General features: G+C 44.9%; 1 protein-coding gene across 2 annotated transcripts in view; it reads left to right on the top strand.

Moving 5' to 3' along the window:
- Positions 1-27,074, top strand: part of SSU72 (SSU72 homolog, RNA polymerase II CTD phosphatase) — a 51,892-nt gene that overhangs the window by 14,998 nt on the left and 9,820 nt on the right. For both annotated transcript variants that reach the window (XR_014567436.1, XM_083752824.1), the window contains exon 2: positions 7,219-7,362. Coding sequence is in view for 1 of the 2 variants with exons in the window: in XM_083752824.1 (XP_083608950.1) it covers positions 7,219-7,362 (144 nt within the window). In the remaining variant the exon portion in view is untranslated. The remainder of the gene's footprint in view (positions 1-7,218; positions 7,363-27,074) is intronic.

Genomic DNA, 27,074 nt, shown 5'->3' with positions numbered 1-27,074 from the left:
AGACCCCTTTCTGGTAGGAGTGGTGGGAAATCCCTCTCATTGGATTGCCTCAAAAGCTGGTGCTTTAAAATTTGAACACACTGTCTGGCCCTGCTTTAGGTTACTTCAGCTCAATTTCACTGATTGTCATGTACAGTTTCCAAAATGAGTGACTTGAAGCTTGCAGTGAACTTGGGAAATATTGGCAGCCAAGTCAGAAAGGTGCCAAAACATGGGAGTCTAGGAAATTGTTTTTTATATCTCACCCCCAATCCTAGCCCCCCCCCCCAAAAAAAACCTTTCGTGGACCTGCAAGGAGAGACTCTTTATTTCCAACAACATAAAAGGTCTCTGATAGTCACAAACAAGGGCTGGTAACTATGTGGAAGAGCACTAGCATTGCACATGAAAGGTCCCAGTTTCTGGCATTCCTAGGTTTGGCTAGGAGACAGCCCTCTCTCAGATTTTGGAAAAACTGTTTTTAGCCAGGGTAGAAAATACTGGGTTAGATGGACCACTGAGATTACTCTGTCTAAGGCAGTTTCCTGTGGATGCAGTAGTCTCTTAGGTCTATCTGTCTGATTCTGCTAAAACACAGAGTATAATATTTAGTTTTTTGGGAATCACTGCTTTTTTTGTAATAGCAAAGTATCTAGTGGCCCTTATTCTGTGACTATGCTGGTAGTGTATGGGCAGCATCTGGTTGAATTACCACAAAGCTAGTGAGGTTGCCCAGTAAGAGTTAAGTAGACAGAGCTTTTTGCCCTTTCCTATAACAAGGAGAATAAATTACATTTTAGAATTTAGAATGATAGCGCATGCGTGCTTGGAACAGGTTGCGGAATTTGGCTTGTGTTGATGTGGAATACCGTCTCTTAGTAAAGGGTATAAGTAGCCTTGTTGATTGATAAGTGAATGGCGCTTGCCATTGAGTTGTAGTGAGCATTCAAGATGAAAGTCAGCTTGAGCAAAAGAGCAAACAAATCCTGGAGTAAAGTGGGATTGAACACACAGAGTTCTTTTGTGCCAAGCACACCACTTGGGCATCAAAAGTGCAAGGCTTTGACTCCTTGTAGTGGGCTTCTCTCAAGGTAAGTGCATCACAAAGTATCTTAAAATGATCTGCAGGTTTTATTTGTTTGTTTATATGTACACCATTCCTGTGACACTTAATATTTTTAAAATTTTCTTAAGTGGTGTACAAAAAACTGAAGCGTCAACAGACAACTTGAAACAAAAATACTACAAAAATACACAGTTACATATGAAACTTTGTGCATTAATACAAAGTTACTAATATATAAAAATCTATATCGTTTCATTCTTCTTTTGACACAACCTCCCTCTCAGCCTCAGGGTTCTCACCCAGGGTCCAAACAAAACCCACAAAAATATCATGATAAGAAGAGTTCCTGTAAACAGCAGACATCACCCTAGTCTCTTACTATAGACTTGCTTTTTATGGGCAGGCCCAAGGTGGATGGCAGCTTCTGTGCCTTTCATTAAACTTAACTGACTAGAAAACCACCACATGGGCCTAGCGCAGGTGGAAATAACCTTGTCTCTTATCCATAATTAAGAGGTGGTCTATTCTTCTCTTCCCTCCGCAGCATTGGTGGTGTAATTATGATTGTGGATATCACAATAACCATGTGGATAACCATGGTTAGCTTTAAATCTGAGTTTGAGGTGTGGGATTTAAAGTGGATGTACACACTGGCTAACTTCATTGTAGACACAACATTACATGTTAACACTGTAGGTGAAGGTGTGGACTTCGGTGAGATGGAAAGGAAGGGAGCGTTAATGTCTGGCAGTTGCTCCTGATCTAACCATGGGTAACAGGCTTGGAAATGTTGAATCAGCAGTGCCAGAATGTCTGCTTTTATCTTATTTTGTTTGATCTCAGACAACAGGCAGGTATCCTCACTGCAGAATATCACCTTTTTCCTTTCATGCTGTCTGTACTAAAAGTTCAACATTCTGTGCTATTTGCAGTATTTATTTATAGTATTTGGACCCTGCTCTTTAGTCAAAAAGGCCCTCTGAGTGGCTTACATGCACATTTATTGAGTAACTTCAGAAAATTTCTCTTAAGTCTGGTTTTGCTGGTCATGGTGAGCAGAAGCCCTAATTTCAACCCCTGGGGTCTTATTCAGCCATTTCCCTAGCTTCTGAGATTTTAGCAGACATTACGTAATATTTGTAGCAACATGGATTAGAAATTCACTCTTAAAAACTAGCTGAAGTAGGAACCACGTCTAGGTGATATTTAGGTGCTTTCTACACAACAATATGATAGGAATAGGGAACACGTGGCCCTCCGGATGTTGGACTAAAATTTCCATCAATCCCATCCAGCATGGCCCAGTGGTTAGGGATGATGGAAGTTGTAGTCCAGCCACATTTGGAGGACCACATGTTCCCCATCCCTGGGGATGTAGCTGATTTATTTGATACTATATCTCCTTGTCTCCAGCATCTGGTAACCATTCTTTCAGGTAGTGGTTAAGACCCACAAAGGGGTCTCACCCTGACGTCAGGAGGGTTGCATTAGTGGTTCTACTACCATGTTAAAAACAGTTTGGTGGGAAGCTGACTAAAGGTGGGAGACTAGAGGGTGACTAGATAGAGGGACGTTCTTCAACTTACCACCTAATTTGAAAAGCTTGAGCCTGACATAAATTTCCTCTGCAGCACCTCTTTGGGGCAGCCTTGTATTTAAGTGCTAGCCTTATACCCACAGGTGAAACAGTTCCATGGAGGCAGGTCACTGGGCTGGCAGAGCAGGGGTGGAGGCCTCCCTCCTTTGCCAGTTAACAACAGGCTAGTAGACTTTTTTTTTGCTTGTTTACAAGGCTGTACCAATGTCCATTAAATCTGGAAATAAAAGCAAAAGAGAGAGGTGGACATACACAGCAAAATAACAGCAACCTCCATTTATTTGTTATAGATTGAGGTTACGAATGTGTCCTGAATTCAAAAGTGAAGTTTATTTTTTTTCACAGTATGCATCCAATCATTTATGTTTGACTGCTTACACTTGGTTATTCCGCCGGTGTTAGAGCTCCCTGTTGGGAATGTGTTACGTGTCCAAGTGGCAATTATCTGTGTGCAGGAGAGCACTTCCATGAGCAATGGCACTTGTGTAACACTGTTTGGTAAGCATTTATGCAACCTCTGCATTGTGGCTCTCCCACCGAGTGGCATTAACACAATTCCAAACCACTTATTTTCCAGCTTCGAGTGAGGCTAATAATTTCCTAGAAGTGACACAGGCGGCGGCGATAATAAAAAAACCTTTACCAACAGTAGTTACTCATGTTCTAAGTCGTTTGTTTAATGATTCACTGGTTTACGCTTGGGATGTTTTCAGAAATTATCCCTGCAATCATAAGGGCTAAACAAATTTTAAGTACACATGAAAGAACAAAAGTGGTTCCGGTTCCCCTTGGTGAGAAAGCGTCTAGAAACACGTTCCCTACAAAATAACGGCAGAACGAATTTCCTTGCAGTGCTGCTGGTCTTGAGTGGTTAAATATTTTCACTTGATGATCGAAGCAGTAGGAAAAGCACTTGGTGATTGGTCCAAAGCAGTTTGTGAGTTGCTTAGCAGGGAGGAAGTTTGAACCCTGGTGCATGTTTCATAACAGCGCTCCAGTGTGGGGCAACTGACTTCAGCTAACTTCAGATGATCTCTTTGTTGAAAGCCAGTTTCTGTTGAGAGGAAGTGGCATGTCAAAGGGTTGCCTGCCTTGCAGCAATGGGGAGAAAATTCATAACAACTAATGCCAGGTGATGTGCTGAAAACTGACTCCAGGCTATAGTATTGTGAGTGGAAGAAGTTGAGAGCTCCTGTTGTGCACTAATAACTGAGCACAAAACACAGTCGTCATAATTCTGGTTCAGGCTTGTGGTCCAGCATTCTTCAGCTTCCTGTTTATAGCTTTGCTTTGTGTTTTTAAAGCATTTAATAAAACCTAAGTGTCACAGTCAAAGAGTCTCAGACCCTTAAGAGGTTAGAGTGGGTGGTGAAGAATCTTTATTCAGCCAGAGGGCCATGTTCCCTGCTGGACAGCTTTCCAAGGGGTCACCTGCCATGGGTGAGCAGGAGCTCAAGCCAAAGGGGGTGGGGCAACAGAAGCAAATACAACCTTTGTACACAGAAGGCTGATTTTTACACAATACCCTCCTGTAGTCTCCATCCAGACAAGCAGGAGGCATTATTGGAGTTCAAGGGCAAATCCCTGTCAGGCAAAAACAGGAGGGGGTGAAGCAGGGCCATTGAAGGGGGCAGCCTAGGGAGAGTTTCCTTGGACCAGAGGCCTTGAGGACCACATTCTGCCCCCTGGCCTGAGATTCCCCCCCCCCCCCAGACTTAGAGCAGCTGGTCCTTCCTTTCTCTAGGTCTCATTGTGTGAAGAGATAGCCTAACCTACTACTTTATCATCCCTCAAGATTAAGCCTCCACCTTCTTCAGGACTCTCCACTGACTCCTTTCCCTAATTCTCCCTGAGGCTTATAGGCCAAGAGGAGGAGCTGGGAGCCTCTCTTCAGCTTAGCTCTTGTGCCCCCTTGCTGATTACTGGTTGAACTACTTGTGAGCAAGCAGCTGGTCTTGCGGCATTCCCCGCTCCCCCCATTAAAAAATTACAGAGCTGTTTAAATGCAGGTTTGAAATTAATGTAGCAAGGTTGGGAGGCCAAAGCAGAGATTCTGGAATGGCAAGGCTATGGAGACAAACCAGATTCAGTAAGTCTAGTGCCTTTCTTAATTTTTCACGTAAAGTTGCTTGGCTGGTAACCACCATCTTGTTGTAACTTATAACAAGCACCTTAGAAATGCTGGGAACCCATGATCTGGTTTTAGGACTGTGGGAAAGCTCGCTTTCTGGTTGTCATTTAGATTTTCCCAACACTGAGAATATCACTGAATCAGAAATATATTCATGATATAAGGCCAAGGACCTGCCAAGCGGCTTGCCAGGGTTGGTCCCGGCCCACTGGTGAACAGAACACCCACCATTGCACAAATTCCTATCTAGAGGTCTAATTTCCAATTCAGAATAAGAGAAGACCCTGGCTTGTATCCTCTGTTAGTCCTACTCGGAGTAGACCCATTGAAATGAATAGGCATGGCTAACACAGGAAGGCCAGTGGGTCTGCTCTGAGTGAAATTTGGATATAGCCCTGTGCCTCTTTCCCTATCTGCATACTGCAGAATGTGGGGGAAGGAATTGGTGGTAACGCTAAATAATGACTGGCTGGTAAACCAAGCGAAACACTTGACTTCCTAACCAAGTAGCAGCTAGATAATAAAGTAGGCTGCTCTGTTTTACTTTACTATCTTCTGACACCCACCCCTTTTGCTGACAACAACTATCTAGGCAGCAATGCACATGGAGTTCTATGACACATCAATCAGTCCAGAAGTGTTACTAGTCAGCCATTATTTTTGACTGCTTCCAGTTCCCCTTCTTCTTGGCATGCAAAGGCGGCTTGATTCTTGCCTTATTTTTGTAGGATATGGGGTAAGCAAGAAATGGGGGGGGGGGTTTGATCCTCCCTGGCTGCTTCAAAGAGGATCATGCTTCAAAATACAGTTGAAATGAGACCTCTGGGAGTAAGAGACAAAAATGCCTCTCAAAGTAGTTAGCTGTGTAGAATGCAAAATGAGAGATCTGTGGTGCTGAGGTGTCGTGGTCACTAGAAGGCAGTGGGGACTTGCTCATGAGAAATGGATTTGTTGATATGTGTGCATTAAAGAACATTGTGGTTGAGGATGAAGATACAGTAATAATAGGAGCATCCACTCCCTGCATCAACCATAATTCTTTTCCCTCTCATTCCCTTACATAGCTCTACATCCGCTTCCCAACCAAGTTGACAAGTTGCTAGCTTCAGAATTACAGAAATATTTTTAGGGAGAGAAATTCTTTCGTTTTGTTCCCTGGTGGGGAAAAAACAGCCTTCTGTTCATTTAAACAAGTGGGTCTCTTTGTTTAAAGTGCCTCCCCCAGCCGCCACCCCTCCCAGCATGATCTGCAATAGGGAAATGTTCTGTGCTGGTACTTCTGCAATCCAGTTTGCTCATGTAGAAGGAGAAAAGTAACTAAAAATAGTGCTCGGCGTTCACTGCACAGCTGACTTTATTTCGGAGATTGCTGGGTTCTCTTTTGAAACGTCACATGTTCTTTCTGAAATGGCAAATCCAGGCCCTTGAGGAAGACTTGTCTTTGAGGGTCAGAATTGCTTTCTGCTTAATGGCTTAATTGAGGAGTGCTTTAAAATCGGCCAGTCTTCTGAAAGAGCTGTGATTAAGAGTATTTTTTTAAAAAAGTATGTGAAGCCATAGAAAAGTTACACAATATCTCTACTTGTGTCATTTTCTCTCTCACTGAGTGAAATTCTTGTCTTGGTTGCTCTTATGAGAGCAACAAAGTTAAAAATAGCTAATTATGTTGGGAATAAGTAGCAAAATCAGAAGCTGTTGTATTCAGAACCTGAATAACCAGCACAGACTTCTAGATTGCTTATTCTGCCATAAGGGATCAAGAAGTGGTAATGCTTGAGAGGGTCTTCTCTGAGGCGGGCTCTCAGATTGTGGAATGACCTCCTTTCCGATGAGCATCCTGCGCCATCTCTGTATGCTTTCTTTGCAGTAAGTGCACCTCTGTGCCCAGGCCGTTGGTTATTGCCCTGTCCTGCTGTTTTCCTTCTGTCATTGGTGGGTTGTGGTCTTATTTTATGTTATCAATGTAAAATTTTACTTGATTTTCAATGGTCACAATTTTGTAACCTGCCCTGGGACCATTAAAAGTGGGGTGGAGCACTTCAAATGTAGAATGAACCTGTGAATTAAACCTTCTAGTGGTGCAGTAGCCTCAGTATTTTCCAGAGTTTCTCTTATTTATCTTTCAGATTAATAAATTGCGTCATAGCCAGAAGCTATTGAATCAGTGCATAATAAGATAAAATGAGGTAAAGCACAAAAGATGCAGACACTTAAACAATAAATCTAATTCTTAAATTTGCGCAGTTAATATTCCATAAGTGATTCAGGGAAAGGTTTATTTAACAAATATACCTTCAGTAGCTTCCTAAGCATCAAGATACTAGGCACCTGTTGGATTCCAGAGGGTTGTGTAGTTGCTATTTACTATGTATTGTTTTGGCATGTAAACATGAATCAATCCAGAATAATTAAGCTTCCCTCTTTCCCCCCCTTTTTGTCTTTCAGTAAGCGTGGCTTCATTGTTCGATCCTTTGGGACGGGGACTCACGTGAAATTGCCAGGACCAGCGCCGGACAAGCCAAACGTTTATGATTTCAAAACGACATACGATCAGATGTACAATGACCTGCTTAGGAAAGACAAAGAACTGTATCCCTGTGGAATGCCCCTTTCAAAACCCTGCTGTTCACCTTTCCGAAAGCTGTTCTTCGCACGTTTGCATAAGGAATATGCTGCTACTTGACTGTGGCAAGGTCTTGGTATTTTTCGAGTTCTAGGCAGGTGCTTCACATGATTGAAGGGCTCTTACCACATCCCTTTAAATGCTCTCTTTACCTTCCAACCCCCGGTCCATTAAGTAGTGGTGCATGCGGTAGAGGAGATTTGACACTTTATTGGGATGTGATTTGCACTTCTTTGCTCTGGATGACTATGTTGGGTTGCCCCCCATAACTGGCTACTCAAACGGCAATAGCTCTATAGTCATGAAATTCACTAGGAACCTGACAGCTGAAGGTGTCCGCTTGATATCCCAATTCCTGACCGTACACAGCTGCTTTCCTTTCTGCCCATTCTCCCTCTTAGTTTTCTGTCCTCTCCCAGACTTTCCCTCAAAACCATTCCCATCTGATTCATTCCCCAAATCCCCCTTCCCCCTTTGGCCAGCCCTGATCCCCAGGCTCCTGTTGACCCTCCTGCCTTTCCCACCTCTCTGGGACATCAGGCGTAGCTCAGCCATTGACTGCCAGAGACCACCACTACAAAATCTTCTTTATATAGAACTGCTCAGATGCTAAGGATCTTGGTCCCCCCCCCTCGCCCCACAGTTGTACTGGAAAAAGCACTTTGGACATTGTCCTTCAGAGGGAGCTACAGTAGAACCATTTTGTCCTAGAATAATTCAGTTCAATGTGGGTTTCCCCAGGATGATCAGAGCTAGTGTAGCATCTTTCCTGCACTAACAGGTTTAAAATATACCTTCCATTGGATGTGTGAACCCTACTGTGAATGGATTGGAGCAGTACAACGAGTGGTGTGAATGCATCCTTAGAAACAGTGTGAGGGTCTGGCACCTTTCCCACATGGCCTGGCAAAGATTTGTTCTTTGCAATGAACTGGCTGTGGACTACAGTTCAGGCAAGGAAGCAGGTAAGAACTATAAAAGTAGATCAGCCTGTACCTTGACCAAGACGGAGGTGTGTGATTAGGTGTCACCATCGCTTTCAGAGCAGCTAAAATGCAACTCTTCAGTACACTCATCCATATTCAACTCTAGCCTATAGACTTAGATGTTCTTTCTGGTGCATCTCAAAGTGTTCAGGATCCATTGGTATCCTGGATTTACTGGGGTGTTTTTGTCAACCTTGGGGGGGGGGAATTAACCCTGCTTAAGCAAAAGCATGCCTGCTCCTTTCCTAGGATTAACTAATGGCACTTGTAACAAGAATGACACGCTTTCAAAGGTGTGTTTGGTCTAATGGGGTTCCCCCTTCATCTCAAATATCACCTGGCCGAATTTTAAAAACAAAAACAGGAAAACTGCAAACACTTTGGAAATAAAGGGGCTTTAATGAGTTCATTATCAGCCAAAGTTTTAGGCTGTAGCAGCCCTGGAACCTTTCCAATACCAGATATGAAACTCACATCTTTTGAGAAGTGGAATTTAAACGTAACCTTACCAGGTGCCTTAGCATCTGAGGACAGCCAGGAAAGTCTGCCTCGCTTGAAACCTGGGGCCAGTAGTTCCTGCCTTATTCTCTGGAGCTTGAACAGGAAGTAATGAAAGGGATTGGCCAGGAGAGACAGCACTGTTTACACTCTCAGAGGCTCAAATAGGTTAAAAGAAGATGACATCCAGAAATAGATGCTTAAAAACTAGCATAAAGCTGGTCCCAGGCTGCTGAGTTGAGAGGATATTGATAACCAAATACCCACAAGGTCAGTACAGAGAACAGTCTGGCAGTAACAGGCCCTCATTTCGTCTCCTAGTCTTGCTTTAGATCGTTAAAGTGATTGTCAGAAGACTTGAGGGAGACATCAGGGGGTCCATAAATCCACATGTTTTTGGGCAGAGTATTGGCTCTGTGTTAACTGGTGGGAGACCATTAAACCTGAGAGCCTACAGCTCCCAGTAGTTACGGTTTTCATTTTGTTTCAGGCTTTCCTTAAACCCGCATCACCACGTTTCTCTTTGGGGGCAGCATACACCACACCTGGAGCTATTCATTTAGGGGATGTCTCATTTTATAAAAGGATTTCCCCATCACCAGTATTGCTGTATGTGCCAAGGCTTGAGGAAACTTGGAAGGACTGCGGTGGGGATTGAACTGGGATCCTGTAGCCCTTGAGCTTCTTTTGTAGGTATAGTTCTCACTGAGGTCGCAGAACTGTGTCTGGGCCCTTCTACTGTAAGCTGGGAGGTGGGGGGTGCAGAATCCATTGATGGAATATAATCCCTTTGATGGACCACGGGTCCATCAAGCACCACGCTTTGTCTGCCATGGTGCCTAGATGGCTCCAGATCACAAGCTGGGCATGTCCCACTAGAGGTAATACTGGTTCTGAACAGTTGAGTGTCTCTCATTAACTATCATGTCTAATGGCAGATAAATCCTCCATGAATTTGCTCTTCTTGGCCACCTGAGTCACTGGCGGCTGTCACACCCCCAAGTAAATTATGCATCGTTTGAAAGATGTTCTTTTTCTTCTACCTGTCTTCTGCTGCTACTCAGTTTCAGTGGGTGAACTGAGTGCTAGTACTGTGACAGAAGAGACGAATATTTCTGTATCCTTGTTTTTTCTCCACACCACACACAATCCTCCTATCATTCCCCATGTTGGTTATCTGCCCCCAAAATTAAATTGCCCCAAATTAGCCAGGGATGGGAAACTTTATGGCACCCCAAAAGAGTGATAGGAGTTGTGGTCCAACAACATCGGGAGAGCCACAGTTTCCCCATTCCTGCCCTGTACATGGCAATGTAGCTGGTTTTGGAGAAGGTGAGATTAGTGCCCCTTCATGGCATTCTGTGCACAGGGATTTGGGGCGGGGATTATTACTGTCCAGACACAGTCAAGACCTCAGTTAGAATTAGCACCCGAGAAGCACTACAAAAAAGGACTGGTCCCATAACATACCTCATATGGTTGGGCTGGTTTTTGTTTTAAATATACCTTTTTCCTAAGTTGGTGACCATCTCAGTGGGGCACTAGCGATTCTGTTAGAAAATGGGGAAGACTTTACCATAGACATTTTGAGGATCTATGTGATGGTTGCCTTTCTTGTTAAAATGATTTGTTGTACTGAGAACATACCAATTAAAAAAGAAATACAATTGGCCCCCTGTCCACGCTCCTGGAGTTGCTTTTTTCTTAGTTCAGCGCTGCATTGAGAGGCAGAACTGTGGCCACCAAGCACTCCTTGCGATGGGGTGGGGTGGGGGAAGTGGAGCAGCCAGTTGCATTTGGGGCCCTAAGGGTCTATGAAAGGCACCAAAAAGTTTTTAGGGGCTCTGACCTCTTGTTCAGAAGGCAGTCCTCCTCTGGATTGCAGTTGAGAAGGCAAGAGCAATCTTCCACTCACTGTAAATTACCAGTTCTCTACCCCCCCACCCCCCACTTGCTGTCATTTTGGGGGCAGATCTACGTTTGGCCTGGTGGGGTGGGGGAAATGAGATGAATTGTTCTAATAAAATAGCTGCTGCAGGATACTTGGGCAGAGAAGAATGGCTACTGAGGAGCTCTGCTTTTTAGATGGGAGAGCCCATCTTAAGATGGGCACGTTGCGTGGGGTATCTCAAAAGAAGTGTGGATGGGAACCGTCATCCAGAAGCTATAGCTCAGGAACGGGGAACCTGTGGCCCTCCAGCCATTACTGGACTTTAACTCTCATCAGCCAATAGCCAAGGATGATGGGAGTTGGAGTTCCAGCAACTCCTGCTTCCCCAGTTCTGCTCATTTTCAGGTAGGTGAGGGCTTCTCCTTCCAGCCTTCCATGTCTGAAAAGAGCAGCTCCTCTGTGTATAAATGGGCAAATGTTTTGTGTCTGCGCCTCCATGGTGTGTGGAAACAGGTCCGTGTCTCGGCACCAGAAGGGGGTCTCCCTGCCCTAGCAGAGCATGGAAACTAGGGTACACGGTGGACGTTTGTGGAAAGGCTTCTGCTACCCATCTCCCCTCCCCACCTCCCACCCACCCCTCCAGTCCATCTGGTCAGTCAAGGAAGCAGCCATCCCAACCAGGCAGAAAAAAGCGCTACAGCGACTTACATCAGGAAACCAAGGTAAAAAAAGAAAAAGAATCAGCTGCTTAGAATGGCAACGTATGTTTTTTTAAAAACTTTTTTTTACCCTTTATAGGGAAAACGGGCAGGGGTGGGGAATGAACCCCATTTGGTGTTTAAAGGAAATGGAAGATAGTCGTTGTTTTGGCTGAGATGCACGACGCACAGTCATACATGCAGGGCTGCTCCCTATTCCTCTGAGAAGGTGTGGAAATGTAGGCAGCTCCATGTGTACTTGGGAGGATGAAGAGTGGCCATAGCTCAGTGGTAGACCATACACTGTACCTGCAGAAGGTGCCAGATTCCATCTTTGGTATCTTTCTAGGGAAAGGATCTTGAGCTGGAGATATGGGAAAGACCCCACAGAGAGCAATTCCCTGTCAGGAGGATTCCCAAGTGCTGGGCTACATAGACCAGCAATCTGATTTCAGTACAGTGGTACCTCGTGTTAATTACTTAATTCGTTCCGGAGGTCCGTTCTTAACCTGAAACTGTTCTTAACCTGAAGCACCACTTTAGCTAATGGGGCCTCCTGCTGCCACTGCGCCACTGGAGCACGATTTCTGTTCTCATCCTGAAGCAAAGTTCTTAACCCGAGGTACTATTTCTGGGTTAGTGGAGTCTGTAACCTGAATCGTATGTAACCCGAGGTACCACTGTATAGAACAGTTCCTACACTGGAAGACGGCGCAGCCTGTTTGAACGTGAACAATATGAAGCATATTTGGATGGATAGGAGGAAATGGTAAAAGGCAGTTGTTGACGAAGCTTCAAGGTGGGCTTGGGGAAACCAAGTGGCCCTCCAAATGTTGTTGGGCTTCCAACTTGACTTAGCCAGCATGGGCAGTAGTCAGGCCAAAAGTTCCCATCCCTGCTGGAAGAGGGCTATGGGTGAGCAAGGCTCATCCAAATCCTGCCAGAGCATCTTACAGAGTCAGCAACCCAGACAGAACACCCTTAGTGAAAGCTATTGAGGGATTCAGTTCTGCAGCCCATTAGCACTGGTTCACACAAAGCCCATTTCTCATTGCAGCAGATGGTCACGTGACAAGAGCATAGCAGGTAGCACTTAACCTGTTAAGCATTTATTTTTATTATTGCTCTTGGATCCCACCCGCCCTCTGAGGAGCTGAAGGTGGCATACATACTTCTCTTCCTCCTCACGTTATCCTCACAACTGCCATGTGAGGTAGGTTATGGCGAGAGACCGTGACTGGCTCAAAGTCATCCAGTGAGCTTCATGGCTGAGTGGGGATCTGAACGGTCTCCTAGGTCCAACTCTGGCACCACACTGGGTGTACCATTCCATGGAGGTGAGCAGCTTTTAGTGAAGCTTCCATGCTACTAAAACACCAGTACATGTTTCTTCTTTAGAGACTGAAGGAGCATCTGTGTGTAAGAACTTAAAAGGTAGTGAAACATAGCTTTATAAGTCTTTGGTAAGAAGGCGAGGTATCTTCGTTGCTTGTCATTTCCTCCAGAATCAAATCACCACAAAAACAAGAATCACAGACTTAACTCCATCACTTTAAACTGTCCTGCACAGGTGAATCAAAAGCTTTAGTTGATCAGTCTGCTGATTTTAAATTTTGCAGTCAGTGAGTTTCCTTTCTGATTTTAAAAAGCAATATTGATTTCACCCTCCGTATCCTTTCTAACACTGCCCAGCCATGAAGTATTTGCTTAAAATACTTGATGTATAGCATCACTGTGCTTAAAAGACAGTTGAATTAGGCTATGTCCATGGATTCGGTTTTTCAGCTATATTAGAAGTGCTTCATAAACCATTTGGCTGAATGGGATCTCTGTAATTGGGGAAACTTTTAGGCTAGATTCCCACCCCCCTTAAAATTCAGAACATAAAAGATCAGCTGATTTTTAAAAGTTTGTTGCAGGGATTTTTTTTTTATCTCCCTCTTTCTCAGCCCCAGCCACCAAAATATTAAAATAACATGATTGGCCATAACTTTAGCTCTTGGAAAACGGTTTCAACTTGGGTTGGAAATAATGCTTGTGGAAACAGGTGCTTTTTAAATTACTTATACACAAGTCTTTCACACATATTCATGTGCGTGCACACTGCAGTAAGCTAGTTTAAATGGGTAAAAGTTAACTTTGTTAAGCACTGAATGTGCAATTCATTTTTTAAAAAATAATTTTTATTAACTGGCCAATCACATCAAATTAAATCACATCACATAAATTCCGAATTACAAAGCCAAATTTTGAATTTTGTTGGGGGGGACCCATACTTCAAATCCGAAGGGGAATTCTGATCATCTTCTTGCTGCTGTGTTAATGTCCAAATCAGTCCAGACAGAGTTTGTAATTCTATCCCATCTTATCTTGCTGTTTCTACATCACATCTTGTTCATATATTTTCTCTTTTTTCTTTATGATCTCTTCTGATAGTCTCCTTAAGCCGATAAACACCAATAGTAATAATAATCCTGTGTGAATTTTCCGTTCTTCCAATCCTCAAATCCAGATGGTTTCCATATATCATTTCCTTCATAGATAACATCGCTCTTTCCATAATAATCTTACGAAACTGTCGCTCTTAAGTCCCACTGAGGAGTTTAATCCACAATATATAAACAGCTTTGTTTCTCTCTTTCTCCTCCCAGACTCAAGACCTCCGACAGAGCTTCCCAAAATGGCGGCGGCATTTTTAACTGCGTCATTCCAAAGCTCTTATACCTTCCAGGCTCTTCTTATATGCTTTGGTTCGAAAGTTTATCTCCACACAGCCTTAAATCCACAGCTTAAGTCCTTAAAACGACATTTCTGACTCATAAGGGGAGGGGATTCTTGTTAAATCACATCTGAATGTGCAATTCCAGCAGTGTGGTTGGCTTTAGTGTGCCCTGACAGTATCAGTGCAAAAATAATAACGTGTAAGCCCCCTTGAGCGCTGTTGATGACGATGGAAGGGTAGCACTTTGTACTTCACCATACTACTGCAGTTTATATGTGCTTTGCATACAAGAAGTCCCACATTCAATCCCAGCCATTTTTAGGTAGCTCTAGGAGAGACCCCTGCCTGGAGAGATGCTGACAGTCAATGTAGGCAATACTGAGCTAGATGGACTTAGTATAAGGCAGCTTCCTATGTTAGACACACACACACACACACACACACACACACACACACGTACGTTTATCATAGGGACTTCCTGATCCATTGTGTGATCTCTGCTGCATCAGTGTTTCAGGCTTTTTCATCCTCCTGCTTAGAGGGCAATTCCTGGGCCAGAAGATGTCTAACAAAGTGAGAAAATGCAATGCAGAATCAAAACAAAGGAGTAAAATTAAAGGAGGCCATATCACTTCATACCCCCCAGCAGCTTATAATTCAAAACACAGTGAAGTAATTGTTGCTCTCTTTCAAAGGGCCAGTAGAGGAGATCTGGCAGGTCTCCTTTAAAAGGGGACGGGTTTTGGCAACAACACCCCCCCCATCTGCATACTTTCTCTCTGGTAGATCTTAACAAGTGATGTTGGTGATGGATCATCACAACCTCAACTTCGGTTACGGAAGTGGGGGAAGAGCTGGGCCAATTACATTGCTTCCAAAGCTCTTCAGCCAGACCTTTGTGTTCTGCACCAGCACAAAACCTGGTGATCAGGATTCAGAGGTTCCCAGTGTTAGGGGAGTATGGGAAGTACCCTATTTCAAATCTCGCTTCTGCCATGAACTCTGTTTCTCCCCTTCTCCACACTCAGCCCAGGCAGTTCAGGCATGAAACCCACATCTCTATAGTAGACTGAATGCATCTCCTGTTGAAAGGTTTGGGCGCCAGATGATGAGAAAACGGCCTTCATGATCTAGAGATGCTGGAGAGCCATTGCCAGACAAATTTGACCAGGTGTGGGGAACGTTTGGCCCCCCTGATGTTGCTGGATTACAGGCTCCCATCATCTCTGGTCAGTGGCCATGTCTGCTTGGGCTGAAGCAGCCTTGCAGTTAAGCAACATCTGGAAGGTCAAAGGTTCCCCACACCCAGACTAGGTAATGCAAGGCTAGATGGAACAGTTACACAGACCTGGTATAAGGCAGCTTCCTCTTATGTGGGGTAGCTTCTGTGCTTCAGCTTCTGTCGAGAGAGAAGTGAAGAACACCTGCTAGCAAGAAGGGACCTAAGTGGTCTTCTCTTCCAACTCCCTCCAGCTATAGCATCTCTGGCAGGTTCGTCATCCATCCGCAGCTCAAATGCTTCTGGTTGAGAGCCTCCTTCCCCTTTCCATGGTGCTCTGTTCTATCATTGTACTGCTCATCCCATTAAGAAATTTCTCCTTAACTTTTAAGCCAAGATATGCTTCCCAGCATATCTAAACAGTTTGCAAAAATAAAATAATAAAAATATAATAATAAATTTTATTTATATCCCGCCCTCCCCAGCCGAAGCCAGGCTCAGGGCGGCTCATAACACTAAAATAGTGCAACATTCTAAAAATATTATAACAATTAATTAAAATCAAAATTGATTGCAACCATAAACTAAAGTTCTGAAAAGATTGCCAAAGGAGCGAGTCAGGCTCTGCCCTAACCAAAGGCCTGGTGGAACAGCTCTGTCTTGCAGGCCCTGCGGAAAGATGTCAAGTCCTGCAGGGCCCTTGTCTCTTGTGACAGAGCGTTCCACCAAGTTGGGGCCAGTACTGAAAAGGCCCTGGCTTTAGTTGAGAAGCATCAACATTCTCACTAATTAAAAACAGTTGAAATCAAGTACAGTGGTACCTCAGGTTTTGAACATAATCCATTCCAGAAGACCGTTAGAGTTCTGAAACGTTCGAAAACCGAAAACTCAACAGCTGACAGCTAGGCCTTAGAATCTTGCACTCAGCGGAAGCTGCGTGGCATGTTCAACTTCCGAGGCGTGTTCGAAAACTGAAGCATTTACTTCCGGGTTTGCGGCATTCGTTAACCGAAATGTTCGTCAGCTGAGACGTTCGAAAACTGAGGTCCCACTGTACTTAAAAGCATTCAAAATATGACTAAAACCACCAGGCACTAAAATGTGATAAAAACGCATATAACTTCTCCATGTCTGGATAGGCTTCTCTAAACAAGAATGTTTTAAGCAGGAGCCAAAAAGTACTGCAAAGGTGCCTGTCTGATGTCAATAGGCAAGGAATTCCAAAGTTTGGGTGCTGCCACACTGAAAGGTGGATTTCTTCCAAGTGTGGAATGGATCTCATGTGGCACCTGTAACAGGGTCACTTCAGCAGACCTAAGCATTTGAGTCCTCAAAGCAACAGAGAAACCAGCCTCTCCCATCCTCAGTGTGAAAGCACTTCAAATATTTTCTCCAACTTCACCAGGCTAAGCACCCCAGCTCTCCTCAGCTGTTCTTCATAGTTTCCAGGCCCCCTCACCATTTTTGCTTTCTTCTTCTTCTGGACACCTTAGTACTACAGATGCTGTCTCGACTGTTACTACTTGTGACCTGGATACCACTTCTGCAATCTGAGATTGCATTAAGCTGCTTTGGATTGCACATTGCTGGCTTGTGTTTTTCACTTTTGGCCTTAGATGCCCCTAGATCCTATTCACATGTATGACTGCCCTTCCAGATCTCTTCTACCTGATAGATGTGCCACGGATCCTTCATATCTAAATGCAGGTTTTAACATTTTAATCTCTGTTGAGGTGCATCCTGGAGTAAGTTAGCCATGTCCATTAATTTTAATGAGTCTTCTCTGAGTAGGGGTAATGTTGGGTGCAACCTAGAGTTCCGTTGGTACCCTTGACAGATTGATTCAGAACTATTCATGATCACTCATTGGGATCCACCTAACAGTAGTATTGCTAGTATATCATCAAGGATGTCATGGAAGACCTTGTGAAATCCTTCACTGAAATCAAGATAAACTACTGTCATTAGCCTTCTCCTTATCTATAAACCTTAGTAACTCTATCAAAAAAAAAAAAAGGAAGGGAAAAAAAGATAAGGTTAATTTGGCACAACTCAGTCTTTATAAAGCTTGCCCTGGCTCCTGGTAATCCATTCTTTTCTAGTTGCTCACGTACAGACAGTTTAATCTGTTCTAGAATTTTGCCTGTTACTGACGTTGAGTTGATTTTTCTCTAGCTTCCCAGATTTAATCCCCCCCCTTTCCTCTCCTTCTGAAGATATATAGGGACAACATTCATTTCTAGTCACCTGGCAGCTGTTGTACCCTGAAATAAAATCTTGTTGCAAGCCCCTTCAGCAACCTGGGATAGGATTCCTCTGGCCCTGGAGACCTGAACTCCTTTAAAGTAGTTAGGTGTTCTCTAGCTACCTCCTTAGCAATCCTGAGTTGCACATCCCTCCTTGCATCGTTAGTTCTGCTTTTCCTGGTCAGACTCTGTTCCTTTTGGGAGAAGACCAAAATAGGAATTGAATGGTTCCTCCTCTCTCTGTCAACACTTCTCCACCATCCCTAAGTGGCTTTCATTATCCTCCCTTCGTTTTTTTTGCTCTAAACATGGCCCGAGAAGTTCTTTTTGTCATTCTGAGTGTCCCTTAAAAGCCTCTGCTCATTTAGCTTCCCTGATACCATCCTTATAGCTTTGGACCTCTTTATTGTGCTCCTCCTTACTTATAAATCCCTCCATTTTCTATATGTATTCTTTAAAAGTCTCAGTTCCTCGGAGGCTTCCCTGTTCTGTCTGCAAGTGGTAGAGCATCTGCTTTACATGCAGGAGGTCCCAGGTTCAATCCCTGACTTCTCCAGTTAGTGTCGAGAGAGACCCCTGTCTGAAACCCTGGAGAGCTGCTGCCAGTCATGGCACACAGTGCTTAACTAGATGGACCCAGTGGTCTGGCTCTGTATAAGGCAGCTTGCTAGGTCCCTTACAAGTCTCCTGCTTACATACTTCCCTGCTAGACCTCATGAAAAATTTTACATCAGCCGCTGATTTTCACAGCGTGTGGTGGAATAGATGCTCAGCGGCTGGACCCAAATCTTTCTTTAGTTTCTTGGACTTTTTCAGGTGGCACTTTAGAAACAGCAAGCACTAATAAAATCAAAATTAAAGGGTAGAATAAAATAGCAGCAATGCAGCCTTAAATAGGTGTTATCAAGAGCAAGCAATTGCTGGAGCCGAGTCAAGAATCAAATGGTCTTTGCCTGTAGGGAGTGCCACATTGGAGACGGTGCCTGAGGAGAGTATTCCACCATAGGGGGCCATCACCAAGAAGGCTCTTCCCCTGCTTTCCACCTGCTCTGTGACATATAGCATGTCCTGTAACATGTGCCTGTTCAAATTCTATCCCATGCAAACATGCAGCTGATCTACTGCACCATGCTTGTGCTTCTTGGCCACCATCTATTTTTACTTACATAAAGTAAATACACTTGGTTTTATGCCAGGGAAAATTAGTCCAATGGGACTTATGCATGTCAACTTCCTCAGAATTGTGCCCAGTCACTGTCCTGTTTTCTGCCACAAATCTACCTTATGCATGAAGCCAGTTGTTTGCATCCCTTTTATTTTGTGGCTATAATGTGTGACTGCAGAAAGTGATGCAGCATTTAATTATTGGACTGTCTTTGTCCAGCTGGAAACACTTGAGTTTGGTTGGGTGGGCTGGCTTCAGTCTTGTATGGTTCCCTCTGTTTTCTCTTCGCCGGCCTGAATTCCCTCAGTCCATTGCTATTTGGGATCTCTTAACGTAGACTGGTTATAAGTGATTCTGTCAGCATTCTCACTTCCGAAGATATTCCAGGTGGGCAGCTGTCTTGGTCTGCTGCAGCAAAACTGGTAAAAGCACTTTTAAAATACTTGCAAATTTATTATGGCATAAGCCAGGTATGGGGGACCGCTAGCCCTCCAGATGTTGAACCACAGTTCCCATCAGCCCTAGCAAGTATGGTCGATGGCCAGGGATTATGGGAGTTGTAGTTCAGCAGCTTCTTGAGGACCAGAGGTTCCCCACACCTGACATATTTTTGTGGGTCACAGTCATCTTCAGTAGATATTTAGCATCCTGAGCTGTAGGTATCCATGTACAGGGTAAGATGGAATTCTATTTGGTGAGCACAGAGGGGAATGAGGTGGAGTAAGTACACGTAAGTTCTGATCCAGCATTTACAGAAAAGAAAAAATAGCCCTGAAGGCCCATGATCTATCTTCTGCCTGCCTGGAGTTACATGATGTTTCAGCTTCATTGTATAGACCCCAGTTCTCCCTCTCGGTCCTACAACTTGGGATCATCCAGCAAGGCTGGAATGTTGGAAGATTCAGGAAAGGCGAAAAGAAAGTACTTATTCATGGAGCGTATATTTGAACTATGGATTCCATTCCCACAACATGTAGCATTGACCAATTTAAAGGTAAAGGGACCCCTGACCATTAGGTCCAGTCGTGACCGACTCTGGGGTTGCGGCGCTCATCTCGCTTTATTGGCCGAGGGAGCCAGCGTACAGCTTCCGGGTCATGTGGCCAGCATGACTAAGTCGCTTCTGGCGAACCAGAGCAGCGCACGGAAACGCCGTTTACCTTCCTGCCACAGCAGTACCTATTTATCTCCTTGCGCTTTGACGTGCTTTTGAACTGCTAGGTTGGCAGAAGCAGGGACCGAGCAATGGGAGCTCACCCCTTCGTGGGGATTCGAACTGCCGACCTTCTGATCGGCAAGTCTCTGTGGTTTAACCCACAGCGCCACCCGTGTCCGTTTGACCAATTTGGATGGCGTTAAATGCGGATTAAACAAATTCACGGAGAAGACTGTTGGTGGCTACCATCTACGATGGCTGTGTCCTACTTCCACTGTCGGAGGCAGTAAGCCTCTGAATACGGGTTCTTGGAATCACAAATGGGGAGAGTTGCTGTGGGGAGAGTTGCTCAGGTCCTGCTATGGGTCTTCACATGTAGGCCATTGTAACGTCTTCACATCTAGTTGGCCATTGTAAGAACAAGGTGTTATTTTAGGTGGCCTTTGGACTGATCTAGCAGCCATGCTCCTCTTACATTCTTATGATACAGTTTACTGCAGGGTAGTGGCATTTAGCTGAAGATTCATTTTCATTTAAAACTTTGGAAATGTCAGCCTGCCTCCTCTTCGATCCCTGTGGAGCTCTTCTATTTTTCTGATAGGGTTGCCAGCTGGCCCAAGTAAAATGCTGATGTTTTTTCAACTGGGCTTCTGCTGCCCAGTAACTAATTGGGCTTGACAATTGTGCATCCATCAGATTAAACCTACAAATAAACCTAGCTGAAATGCCACTTGCTTAAGAAGCTTTTTGATTTCCCCAGTGGTCTCAATAGTTTACTGCACCTCGATGAAGGTGGGAGCTTAGACATGTTATGTCCTAAAGCATAGCATTACAATTAATTCCAACCGAAACGTCAAACCCCACCTTACCTTTACAAACTCCCGAACCAGCAGCATTCCTCGAGAGAGAGAAAAATCTGCGTTAGATTTATAACGTCGAGTTGTCCTCCAAAGAGGAAGCTTTACAGCATCTGCACTTGGTGGAGAGAAGTTAGGATCGGGGAGAGTCTTAAAAGGTTTGAGGAAAAGCTAGAGAGATCAGGCCGTCTTGAACCACAAATGGTTCTGCAGCCTTTCTGTTTTCAACTGGTGAGTTGAGGAGAGGGAAGCAAAAGCAGATCCCTGCCCCAAGGAGACGACAATCCTAACTCTCAACCGTGGGGCAGATGATGACGATGGGAGAGGAGATAGGGAAAACATTGGCCAGGAGAAATGAAAGTGAACAGTTTTTCTTAAGTTAGTTTCATCTTGGTGAAGGCATCATGAATCGCACTGGGGGTGCCACCACTGTCTTTTCAGTTGTTTCTTTAAGGGGAGGGGAGCAAAGTGTGGAGGAAGAAGTATACAGTAATAAAAACAGATTTAAAAGTGAGTTTCATATTTCAGGTCGAACCAGTCCTCAGTTGCCAGTATTGTAGTATCCACCCTTGGCACCCAACTGAGTGTCTTCCCTTCCCCTGCAAGCCCTAGCAACCCCACACTTGTGGAAACCCTGGGATACGTTCACTGTAGCACTAGGTTTAAGTCACTTAGTGGTATACTCGTTGCACTGGTATAACTGTGCAAACGTCTAGACCAGGCATGGCCAAACTTAGCCCTCCAGCTGTTTTGGGACTACAATTCCCATCATCGCTGACCACTGGTCCTATTAGCTAGGGATGCTGGGAGTAGTAGTCCCAAAATAGCTGGAGGGCCGAGTTTGGCCATGCCTGCCCTAGACGGTTGCACTATGGATTGCACAACAAGCTTCTGCCAGCACAACTTCTTGTGTTGGATTTCTTTGTTGTGCCAGCTTTAAAACTGCCATCCATAGTGCAAAGGGGTCTTGCATTAGTGGGCAGAGAATGTTGGATGCAGCCCCCTGTAATCATTTCTGTGGCCAAATAGCTTCCTATGTCGCTGCAGGGAATCCATTTTAAGCCTTTGGCAGCTTTTGCCCATCCCAAAGATGGGGAAAATATATTTGGCAGTCATTTCTCAGTTAATCTTAACAGTAGTGTTCACCTTACTGCCAGTTAGCTCTCCGTGGAGCAAGAACAACTCCTTCAGTGCATGCCCTGTGAAATGCATTCCTACGTCTACCCAACCATGCGCTAGTTTGGGGTCATGAATAACTTAACAAAAATACCCTTCCTGATTAACTTATAATTAATTATGCAAAGCAAGTGAGGTGTATGCGGCAATGGTCCCTTGCCATTTTATTTTACTGAAAGCTTTTTTTAATGTTTATTTCGCTGTTCAGCCAAAGCCACCCCCACCCCCCGAGCTGCTTACAAATGCCAGTGATAAGACAGTCTCAGTCCTTAGGCGTCCAATCTTAAAAGTCACAACAGGAAAGGGAGGAGGAGGAGGAGAAAAGCAACACTGGGCTTTATTTCCCAATTACTGGATTCTTGTAATGGCCAGCTGGGGTTAAAAGATTTCCACGAGAGGAGGATTTTGTTCCTAGTGTGAAGAAGAAATACTCTTGTGGTAGCTAGACAGTTGATGGCTGTCCCAGTGAAAGGGGGCTGCCTTGCTTGTGGCAGGACAAGGATGAGGAACCTCCAGACGTTGTTGGACTCCAACTTCTATCATGTCCATCCAGCACGGCTAACAGTCAGGGATGATGGGAGTTGGTAGCCCAGAGACATCTGGAGGACTGAAGCTTCCCCATCGCTGCCATAGGATTGCCTCTGTTCCTTGCTTGCTTTGGATGGGAGAGGGGCACAGAGAATGCTGCAATGTTCTTAGTGTCACATCCACAATGTAAGGGGCAGCTACTTGCCAGAATGCCCTTTAAAGGGGGGGGGGGTTAAGACACAGCTGTGACTTTGTTGTTGTTTAGTCGTGTCCGACTCTTCATGACCCCCTGGACCAGAGCACACCAGGCACTCCTGTCTTCCACTGCCTCCCGCAGTTTGGTCAAACTCATGTTGGTAGCTTTGAGAACACTATCCAACAATCTCGTCCTCTGTCGTCCCCTTCTCCTTGTGCCCTCCATCTTTCCCAACATCAGGGTCTTTTCCTGGGAGTCTTCTCTTCTCATGAGGTGGCCAAAGTATTGGAGCCTCAGCTTCAGGATCTGTCCTTCCAGTGAGCACTCAGGGCTGATTTCCTTCAGAATGGATAGGTTTGATCTTCTTGCAGTCCATGGGACTCTCAAGAGTCTCCTCCAGCACCAGAATTCAAAAGCATCCATTCTTTGGCGATCAGCCTTCTTGATGGTCCAGCTCTCACTTCCATACATCACTACTGGGAAAACCATAGCTTTAACTATGCAGTTATGACTAGGCCAAGCGTTTTGAGAGTACCCCAATGGAATGGAGCCTCCAGGCTCAGCAGCAGTATATAACCTGTAGGGCCACACCACAACTGGCAGCCAATCACATTCATGTTTTGGTTGCAGGCTGCTTGGAAACCTGGCAGGACACCGCCGGCAGGGTTGGGCTGGAAGATCCTTGGTCTGCTTTTAGCAGGGCTCTTGGCGTTAAGCATTATCATCTTGGACCCAGAAGCATTATGGGTTGTTTTTGTTTTTTTTAAGTATATAGGAAGAAGCCGGGGGTGCCACAAGGATTTCCTTCTCCACAGCAAAGCAAAATAACAACATGAACATCCCACCTTTTTTTCTTCGAGAAGTTCATGGTGGCATACGTGTCTCTCTCCTTAATCCTCACAACAACCCTGTGAGGTAGGTTGTGCAGAGAAGGTGCCTGCAGCCCAGTGAACTTCATCATGGCTAAGTGGGGCTTTGAACCCTACACTCTCAGGTCCTAGTCTTGACACTTCACTAGTGGCATGGTGAAGCTGGTATTGTAGGCAGCACCTGAAGAGCTGGATGGATCAGTTATCTGACTGATCAGTTTCCTTCTGAACTGAGGGTGCCGTGGGTGCCAGCACTCTTGCAGAGTGGTAAGAGGCAAGGGCTTATTTAGATGGCTCCCAAGTGAGCTACTTCAAGCAGGTTGAAGGTTTGTCTGAGCTTAGGACAGTCTCCAGAGTGTCCCGAAGTTACCCAGAACGCTTCTTTTTCTCCTCTGTCGTAACTCCCTAGCCCTTGGACCCATCTTTCTGAAATTTTGCAGGCTACTTTCCTGTATTGGCACCTCTCCCAATACAGTGGTACCTCGGGTTACAGATGCTTCAGGTTACAGACTCCGTTAACCCAGAAATATTACCTCGGGTTAAGAACTTTGTTTCAGGATGAGAACAGAAATCGTGCTCCGGCGGTGTGGCAGCAGCAGGAGGCCCCATTAGCTAAAGTGATACCTCAGGTTAAGAACAGTTTCAGGTTAAGAACAAACCTCCGGAACGAATTAAGTACTTAACCCAAGGTACCACTGTATATACCTTTTACATAGCAAGATGCATTTCTCACAAAGCCACAAGGAAGAAAATAAACTTTTCATGTACTTGCCCCCAAGACTGTGGACCTATTCGTTCGTTTGTCAGCCCCTGCCCACTCAGGTGGGGCTGCTTACTGTGCCTGCACATTTCATCCAATTCCATCAAAAAGGGGGGAGGTTTAAAACTTCTTTGAAAATTACCCCAAAATAGTGTATTGGGGGGAGGCATGATTCACCCCCTGGAATCAGGACTTGGCTGGAAACCCTAAGCTGATTTGGGCATCCTCCGAATAGGTTAGGAGCAATTTGGGCTGTTTTCCAAAGTGCCACATCAGGGTCTGAAAAAGAGTTGGCGCACTCTCCTCATAAGCAGGAGTTTAGAAAGATTAGGAGATCACATTATCACTAATTATCTATTATGCACCTTAATATGACAGGTTTCATGTGCTAGATTGACAGCCCTTAGTTGCACTGGAAGGGAATATTCAGCCTCCCTTTGCAGAGTGAAAATTGTTTTTAAAAGGCCCTTAGTTTACAGCCTCCCTTAAAAGCCTTAATTGATTCATTTTGATGCCTTCTCCTTATAAAACATGTTTTCTGATCTTATATAATTTATTCCAGCTTTACTAGTCATAGCAGTAACTCAGACTTCTCGCCACTGGAGCTCCTGTCTAGCATTCACTTGTGTTGTTTTTTTGAGATTTCCACAGGCATTGCTGATAAGGCTTTGAGTTCATCTTCACAGTCTTAAGGTTCATTCGCTAGAGCATGAGACTCTTAATATCAGGGTCATGGGTTTGAGCCCCATGTTGGGCAAAAGATTCCTGCATTGCAGAGGGTTGGACTAGATGAGCCTTGTGCCCCCTTCCAACTCTACAGTTCTGGGATTGTATGACTAGAAATGTGATCCCCATCAATAAATGAAAGAAAAACAAGAGTTGGGATGCTAAATTTTGAGTTTCACTTTCACTTGGCAAATGCAGAATGCCTGACTTAATCCAAACAGAAAACTGACATATGACTGAAAGAACATCATAGATTTATTATTAACGATTTATTATTATCAGTAGTAACAATTTGCTAGAATCAATTTAGATTAAACATGTTTTTAACAATTTGAAGTAGTTACTTGACATTCCTTCCCCACCACTGTCATTTCTCAAAAACTGGAGCATCTAAGGGAATTCTGCACTGATTTATCTCTTGAGCGAGCTGAACTGGATGGGAATTAACTTCCTACTAAAATAACACAGAGGGTTTGCTTTGAAAAACAAGAGATTTTGCTGCATCAATAGAAGATGGGGTAGTGGTGGGACAACACAGGCAAAACATTCCCAGGTAGTTCTGTACAGTACTAGTTGCCCTCAAATTTCTGGGAGAAGATAAGAGAAGGAAGATAAACATGTTCCAGAAGGGATGCAGCAGTGAAAAGACGACTCGGTTCTGCTCTTCTGACCACGAGATGACTCTTATCCATGCCCCTGCTCTGAAACGGTGAACAAGACAGACAGATGTTTTGCGTACAGGTGCGTCATACAGCTACACTTAAGGAGCTGGGATGCGCTATAGGTTTCTGTTGAGTGTAAACTCTTAACCCACAAGGCAGCCCAAAGAAGTGGTGTCTGCGCTCCGGGTTGCTGGAATGGTGGTGGTGGTGAAATCTTAGCTGCATGTGAAACTTGGCAAACTTTCACCATTGGGGAATGATAATCGCTACATTGCAAACCTCTTTGCTCTGGGAGAACCGGACTGTGGCACTGGCCCACAGGGCAGATTCTCCATAGACAGGGTGGGACAAGGGTGACTTTCTCCCCTTCCCCCAGAGGCTACTTTGAACAACACAGTGGTGGCCTTGGCTCGATTTATACACAAAGTGAAGCAAGGGTTTAAAGTAAAACTATGGTTTGCAACCCTCACAACCACTGCTGCCCCTCTGCTGCTCCTAACTGGGCGATTCAGGGGAGGAAATAACCTAGGAGCCTGGCTTCTTGCCATGTTCAAACCCAGGCTTGTGGTTTATTTCCCTCTAAACCAGGGATTTGGAACCGTGGCCTTTCAGATCTGTTTGGAATGCAACTCCCATCATTCCTGACCTTTGGCCATGCTGGCTGGGGCTGATGGGAGCTGTTGTCTAAAACATTGGGGAGCGGGAGCCTGGGGTGGAGGAGCAAAGGTTCCCCATCCCTGCTGTAAACAACTCACGAAAAGTAAACCACGATGTGTTATTGGCTTGTGGCTCATGATTGATTTGGAGGAGATGGACCGCAAGTGCAGGCTTGCATTATCACAGTGAGCCAGACCCTGGCTTGTTTCTTCCCCCGTTCTGCACAGTTGCCAGCAAAGTACCTGTGCGCGTCAAACCATAGTTTTATTTTATTTTATTTTAAACTTAGTGTTGCATGCGAACTGGCCTGTAACATACTCTACTGCAAACACAGCTGTTAGAAAATGTTCAGGTAGGGCTGTGACTAGCCTGCGGCCTTTCAGAAATTGAGGGACTCCAGCTCCCATCAGCCCCAGCCGGCAGGGCCAGTTGTCAGGGGTGATGGGAGTTGTAGTCCAGGAGTAGCCAGAGAGCTTTGGATGAGCTGCCCCGGCCGTGGAGCCACACATGGAGAAGGCCATCAATGGCTACTAAACACAATGTCTCTGTTCTACCTCCACTGTCGGAGGCAGCATACTGGGAATCCTAGGTTTGAGCACGGTTGGCACTCAGGTCTTGCTTTCAGGCTTCTCATAGGCATGTGGATAACCACTGTGAGAACGGGAG

This window comes from Podarcis gaigeae (assembly GCF_964106915.1).
Source record: "Podarcis gaigeae genome assembly, chromosome: 8".
In the NCBI taxonomy this organism is placed as follows: domain Eukaryota; kingdom Metazoa; phylum Chordata; class Lepidosauria; order Squamata; family Lacertidae; genus Podarcis; species Podarcis gaigeae.
This window is presented reverse-complemented; position numbering and strand designations above follow the sequence as displayed.